General features: G+C 35.8%; 1 protein-coding gene across 1 annotated transcript; it reads right to left on the bottom strand.

The window, feature by feature from the left end:
- Nucleotides 1–4,300: 4,300 nt before the first annotated feature.
- LOC129494561 (thymosin beta-4-like) lies at nucleotides 4,301–4,432 on the bottom strand. The gene has a single exon (XM_055301490.1). It carries the CDS (start codon nucleotides 4,430–4,432, stop codon nucleotides 4,301–4,303), a length of 132 nt encoding a protein of 43 aa, XP_055157465.1.
- Nucleotides 4,433–7,612: the final 3,180 nt, after the last annotated feature.

Raw genomic sequence — 7,612 nt, forward strand, 5'->3', positions numbered from 1 at the left:
TCTATATTTAGAAGTCTGGAGTGTTTGTTTGTCTCTTTTTTTTCTTTGTTCATTTGTTTTGTTTCTTAAATTCCACATATGAATGAAATCATATGGTATTTGTCTTTCTTTGATTGACTTATTTCATTTAGTATCATGCCATCTGGATCCGTTCATTTTGTTGCAATTGGCAAGATTCCATTCTTTTTCATGACTGAATAATATAATATATATATATATATATATATATATATATATATATATATTGCATTTTTTTTTGAGAGAGAGAGAGAGTTTGTGAGTAGTGGAGAGAAAGGAAAAAAGAGAGAGAAAATCTTAAGCAGACGCCATGACCAGTGTGGAGCCTGGCATGGGGCTCAATGTCATGACCCTGAGATCATGACCTGAGCTGAAATCCAAGAGTCAGATGCTGAGCCACCCAGGTACCTCTATACTACATCTTTATCCATTCATTTATCGATGGACACTTGGGCTGCTTCCATAATCTGGCTGTTGTAAATAGTGCTGCAGTAAACAGGGTGCATATATCTTTTCAAATTAGTGTTTTCATATTCTTTGGGTAAATCCCAGTAGTAGAATTACTGGATCGTATGTTAATTCTATTTTTAATTTTTTGAGGAACTTTCATAGTGTATTCCACAGTGGCTGCACCAGTTTGCATTCCCACCAACAGTGCAGGAGGGTTCTTTTTTCTCTGCATCCTTTCTAACTCTTGTTGTTTCTTGTGTTTTTGAGTTTAGTCATTCCGACAGGTGTGAGGTTATGTCTCATTGTGGTTTTGACTGCATTTTTTCTGATAATTAATGATATTGAGCATCTTTTCATGTTCCTATTCGCCATCTGGATGTCTTCATTGGAGAAAATTGTTTGTGTTTTCTAACTTTTTTTTTTTTTTGTAAGCTCCATGCCCAGCATGGAGCCCAACCTGGGATTTCAACTCATGACCCTGAGATCAAGACCTGAGCCGAGATCAAGACTTTGGATGCTCAGTGAACTGAACCACCCATGTGCCCTGCCTTCTAGCCATTTTTAATTGGATTATTTGTTTTTTTTTTTTTGGTGTTGAGTACTGTAAGTTCTTTATTTTGGGTTCTAACACCTAATCAGATATATCATTTGAAAATATCTTCTCCCATTCAGTAGGTTGTAGTTTTGTTGCTTTTTTTTTTCTCTATCCTTTGCAGCAGCTTTGTTTTCTTTTGCAGAAGCTTTTTATTTTGATGTAGTTCTAATTGTTTTTGCTTTTGTTTCCCTTGCCTCTGGAGACATAACTATAAAAATGTTGCTACAGCTGATGTCAAAGAAATTACTACTTGTACTTTCTTATAAAGTTTGTATGGTTTCAGCTCTCACAGTTAGGTCTTTAACCCGTTTTGAATTTATTTTTGTATATGGTGTTAGAAAGTGGTCTTGGTTGAGTTTTTGTGTATGGTGTTAGAAAGTGATCCAGCTTCATTCTTTTGCATGTAGCTGTCCAGTTTTTCCAACACCATTTGTTGAAGAGAGTATCTTTTCCCCATTGTATATTTTTGCCCCCTTTGTCAAAGATTAATTGACCATGTAGTCATGGGTTTATTTCTGGGGTCTCTATTCTCTTCTATTGTGTCTATTTTTGTTTTAGGACATACTACTTTGATTACTATAACATTGTGGTATATCTTGAAATCCAGGATTGCGTTTTGTTCTTTTTCAAGATTGCTTTGGCTAGTTGGGGTCTTTAGTGATTCCATACAAATTTTAGGATTATTTGTTCTAATTCTGTGACAAATGCTGTTGGTATTTTGATAGGGATTACATTAAATATATAGATTGCTTTGGGTACGATAGACATTTTAACATTTGTTCTTCCTATCCCTGATCATAGAATGTCTTTCCATTTCTTTGTGTCATATTTGATTTATTTCATTAATGTTTTATAGTTTTCAGAGTACAAGTCTTTCACCTTCTTAGTTAAGTTTATTATTAGGTATTTTATTATTTTTTGGTGCATTTATATGTGAGATTGTTTTCTTAATTTCTCTTTCTGCTGCTTCATTATTAGTGTATAGAAATGCAACAGATTTCTGTATGTTGACTTTGTACACTGAATTCATTTATTAGTTCTAGTAGTTTTTTGATGGAGCCTTTAGAGTTTTCTGTATTTCTGCAAATAGTGAAAGTTTTACTTGTTTTGTACCAATTTGGATGCCTTTTATTTCTTCTTGTTTGATTTCTGTGGCTAGGACTTCCAGTACTATGTTGAATAAAAGTGGTGAGAGCGGATGTCCTTGTCTTGTTCCTGATCTTATGGGAAAAGCTTTCAGTTTTTCCCCATTAAGGATGATGTTAGCTGTGGGTTTTTCATATATGGCCTTTATTATGTTGAGAGATGTTCCCTCAAAACCTGTTTTGTTGAGATTTTTTATCATGAATTGATGTTGTGCTTTGTCAAATGCTTTTTATGTATCTATTGAAATTATTGTATGGTTTTTATCCTTTTTCTTGTTGATGTGGTGTATCAAATTGATTGATTTGCAAATATTGAATCACCCTTGCAACCCAGGAATAAATCCTAGTTGATTGTGGTGAATGATTTTTTAGTATATTGTTGGATTCAGTTTGTTAATATTTTGTGGAGGATTTCTACATTTATATTCATCAGGTATATTGACCTGTAGTTCTGTTTTTTGGTGATGACTTTATCTTGTTTCGGTATCAGTGTAATGCTGGCTTCTAAAATGAATTTGGAAGCTTTCTTTCCTCTTCTATTTTTTGGAATATTTTGGGAAGAATAGATATTAATTTTTTTCTTAAATGTTTGATAGAATTCACCTGTGAAGCCATCTCATCCTGGACTTTGGTTTGTTGGGAATTTTTTGATTACTGATTCAATGTCATTGCTGGTAATCAGTTTGTTCAAATTGTCTATTCTTCTGGATTCAGTTTTGGAGGGCTATATGTTTCTAGTAATTTTTTTAAAGATTTTATTTATTTATTCATGAGAGAGACACACAGAGAGAGAGAGGCAGAGGCACAGGCAGAGGGAGAAGCGGGCTCCATGCGGGAGCATGATGTGGGACTTGATCCCGGTTCTCCAGGATCACGCCCTGGGCCGAAGGCGGTGCTAAACCTCTGAGCCACCCGGGCTGCCCTGTTTCTAGTAATTTATCCATTTCTCTAGATTGTCCAATTTGTGGGCATATAGTTTTTCATAATATTTTCTTAAAATCCTTTTTATTTCTGTGGTATCAGTTGTTATTTCTCCTCTTTCATTTCTGATTTTATTTGAGCTCACTTTCTTTCTTTTTTTTTATGAATCTGGCTAAAGGTTTATCAATTCTGTTGATTTTTCAAAGAATTAGCTTCTGTTTTCATTTAGCTCTTCAAGTATTTCTTTAGTTTCTATTTTGTTCACTTCTGCTTTACTGGTTTAATATTTCCTTTATTATACTGATTTTGGTTTTTGTTTGTTCTTTTTGTAGCTCCTTTAAGTACAAGTTAGGGTTATTTAGGTGTAAGTTTCTTTGAGATTTTTCTTACTTGTTGAGGTAGACCTATGTTGCTATAAACTTTCCTCCTAGAACAGCTTTTGCTGCATACCAAGGGTTTTGGAACTTTGAGTTTTCATTTTCATTTGTCTCCATGTAGTTCCTCTTTCATTTCTTGGTTGATCCATATATTGTTTAATAATATGTTATTTAACCTCCATGTATTTGTGTTCTTCTAGATTTTTTCCTGTGGTTGATTTCTAGTTGCATAACGTTGTGGTTGGTGAAGATGCATGGTATGAATTTGGTCTTTTTGAGTTTGTTAAGGTTTGTTTTTTGGCCTAACATATGATCTATTCTGGAGAATGTTCTATGTATACTTGAAAATAATGTGTGTGCCACTGTTGTAAGATGGAATGTTCTCACTATATCTGTTAGATCCATCTGGTCCAATGTGTCATTCAAAGCCACTGTTTCCTTGTTGATTTTCTGTTTGAATGATCTATCCATTGTTGTAAAGAGGTGTAAAAGTCCTCTACAATTATTATATTTCTATCACTTATTTCCTTCATGTTTGTTAATATGTGCTTTATGTATTTAGGTTCTCCAATGTTGGGTGCATTTTTACAATTGTTATATCTTATTGTTGGATTATTCCCTTTATGATTATGTAGTGTCCTTCTTTGTTTCTTGTTACATTCTTTGTTTTAAAGTCTATTTTGTCCAATATAAATATTGGTACCTTGGATTTCTATACAATTCCATTTACATGAAGTAAAATAGGAAAACAATGCTTGTGGAAAATACAGTGCATATTGGCTGTGCATACCTAATTACAATTTGCCTGTTTGCTTTTCTTGTTCAGTTGTTTCTTTTGAAGGCAGTGGATTTTTTCTCTTGAGTTTCTGTCTTCTTAAACTTCTATCAAATTTCTCAACCTCAGCCATATCACATTTTCCAGACATGGTTCCAGAATAAGGGATCAAGGTGTGGAAACAAGTAAAGTCTGGTTTTCACAGTGGTTGCTGCTCAGTGCCAATCTGCATGTGTCTTTAGGCCTGAAATGAATTTCTTATAGGCAGCATTTCTTATAGGCAGTCTTCTTTTATCCATTTCATCACCCTTTGTCTTTTGAGTAGAGCATTTAGTCCATTTATATTCATAGTGATTATTGATAGGTATGTACTTATTGCCATTTTATTACTTGTTTTATGATTGTTTTTGTGGTTCTTTTCCATTCCTGTCTTCTCTTGCTCTCTTCTATCATGGTTTGCTGGCTTTCTTTAGTGATATACTTGGATTCCTTTTCTTTATATTTTGAATATCTATTACTGTTTTTTAAAATTTGTGGTTACCTTTATATATGTAGTTTATATATAACATCTTGTGTAAATACTAGTCTATATTATGTTGATGGTTACTTGAGTTTGTACCCATTCTAAAAGCACTTCATTTTTACTTCTCTCATCCCATGTTTTAGGTATATAGTATCATAACATTACATTCTTTTATTTGAGAATCCTTTGGGTCAAGGATATACTTAATAGATATATTTAATTTTGCTCCTTTTGTGGTTCCTACTTTTCTTGATCCTGTTTCCTTTTCACTCAAAGAATCCCCTTTAACATTTCTTGTAAGACTGACTTAATGGTAATGAATTCCTTTAACTATTGTTTGTCTAAGAAATTCTTTATCTCTCCTTTTATTCTGAATGATAGCCTTGTTGGGTAAAGCATTCTTCATTGCAGTTTTTTTCTTTCAACACTTTGAATATATAATGCCACTCCCTTCTGGCCTACAAAGTTTTGCTGAAAAATCATCTGATAGCCTTATTTGGTTTCCCCTATATGTACCTGTTTTATTTTCTCTTGCTGCTTTTATTTTTTTGTTTTTTATTTTTTAAGATTTTATTTATTTATTCATGATAGACACAGAGAGAGGCAGAGACACAGACAGAGGAAGAAGCAGGCTCCATGCAGGGAGCCCGATGTGGGACTCGATCCCGGGTCTCCAGGATCACACCCTGGGCCAAAGGCAGGTGCCAAACCGCTGAGCCACCCAGGGATCCCTCTCTTGCTGCTTTTAAAATTCACTCTTTACTACTTTTTTGCTATTTTAATGACTGTATGTCTTGGTGTGGACTTCTTTGGGTTGATTTTGTTGGGGGCTCTCTCTGCCTCCTGGATCTGGATTTCTGTTTTTTTCCCCCAGATTTGGGAAGTTTTTAGCTATTATTTCTTCAAATACATTTTCTGCTCTCCCCTTTCTCTTTCTTCTCCTTCTTGGGTCCTTATAATGTGAATATTTTTACATTTGATGGTGTCGCTGAGTTCCCTTAATCTATTCTCTCTCTTTTTTTATTAATCTTTTTTCTTTCTCCTGTTCAGCTTGCTTGTTTTCCATTACTATGTTCTCCAGGTCACTGATTAACATGTTATTCTGCTTCCTGTAGTCTACTATTTATTCCCTTTAGTGTATTTTGATTTTTATTATTGAGTTCTTCATCTCTGATTGGTTCTTTTTATTTTTTTTAAAGAGAGAAAGAATGCAAGTGGGAGGAGGAGCAGAGGGAGAGAATCTCAAGCAGCCTCCCCACTGATCATGGAGCCCAATGTGGGGCTTGATTTCATGACTCTGACATTACAACCTGAGCCAAAACCAAGAGTTGGATGCTTAATGAACTGAGCCACCCAGGCACCCCTGATTGGTTCTTTTTTATGTTTTCTTTCTCTTGGTTATGGGTCTCGCTGTGGTCTTCCACTTTTCTCAACTCCAGTGAGTATTTTTATGACCATTACTTTAAATTCTCTATCAGGCATATTATTTACCTTTGTTTCCTTTAGCTTTCTTGCTGTGATTTTCTCCTGTTCTTTCATTTGGAACATATTCCTCTGTCTTCTTATTTTGTCTAACTCTTTATGTCTGTTTTATGTGTTAGGAAAGCCAGCTACATCTCCTGCTTTTGCAAGTAGTGACCTTATGGAGAAGTGGTCATGTAGTGCCCTGTAGTGTAATGTTCCCTGTTCACAAGAACTTGGGACTTCAGGGATGTTGTCTCTGTGTGTTAATACACCCTACTACTGTGGCTGAGCTGCATTTGCCTTCAGTCAAGTCTTCTGCAATGACTCTCTTTGGCTGTTATGGGCAGTGTTTGGTCCCTGTATTGTTAATGGGTCAGTCTGTGGCCATCTTGGACTTGAGTTGGGTCAGACCAGGTATTTCCAAGAACTGTGTTTTCCAGACTTGCAGGGTGCTCTCACTGTGTTTTCCCATGGGAGAATTTTGCGATGAGTGGGGCCTGTTGTCAGACCAGATGTCTGCCCCCAGCCCACTGCTAGAGCCACAAACTGTTGTGAGTGGTTATCTTCCCCTTTCCCTAGGGCAGGAATCACTTAAGAGTGCTGTTGGCTGCTGCTGGGGCTATTTGCACATGCCATTCTTGTGGAACCACTTGAGCTGGACTCCTGCCAAGGGCACATTGGATTGGGCTATCTGCAGGAGAGCACAGGAGCAGGCTGCATGATGTTAGCAAGGTTTGTGCAAATCTGCTGAGGGAAAGTTGGATAAAACCTTGATATAGAGGTCTGACCATCACAATTCATATCCAGGCTTTATCTGTGGTGTGAAAAGGACAAATTATTTATCTAAACTTCAGTCTATTTATCTATAAAGTGGGGATAATAATACTTACATGTTCATATTATTTTGAGGTTTAAATGAGATATGAATTTGAGATATACATTTATTACAAATTTAATGGTTATAAATTGATTAGCACAATCGTTGGTACATAATTAAGTGCTTAGTAAAATGGTAGCCACATGTACATACTGGAATAGACTGTCCAGAGAGATTGAAGAATTCCTAGGTTAAGTACAACTCTCAAGAGCATAAACTTTGGGACGCCTGGGTGGCGCAGCGGTTTGGCGCCTGCCTTTGCCCCAGGGCACGATCCTGGGGACCCGGGATCGAATCCCACCTTGGGCTCCTGGTGCATGGAGCCTGCTTCTCCCTCTGCCTGTGTCTCTGCCTCTCTCTCTCTCTCTCTCTCTCTGTAACTATCATAAATAAAAAAAAATTAAAAAAAACTAAAAAAAAAGAATAAAAAAAAAGAGCATAAACTTTGCCTTGATAGTTAGTTCCAT

The sequence above is a fragment of the Nyctereutes procyonoides genome, unplaced genomic scaffold (genome assembly GCF_905146905.1).
Source record: "Nyctereutes procyonoides isolate TBG_1078 unplaced genomic scaffold, NYPRO_anot_genome, whole genome shotgun sequence".
Classification (NCBI taxonomy): domain Eukaryota; kingdom Metazoa; phylum Chordata; class Mammalia; order Carnivora; family Canidae; genus Nyctereutes; species Nyctereutes procyonoides.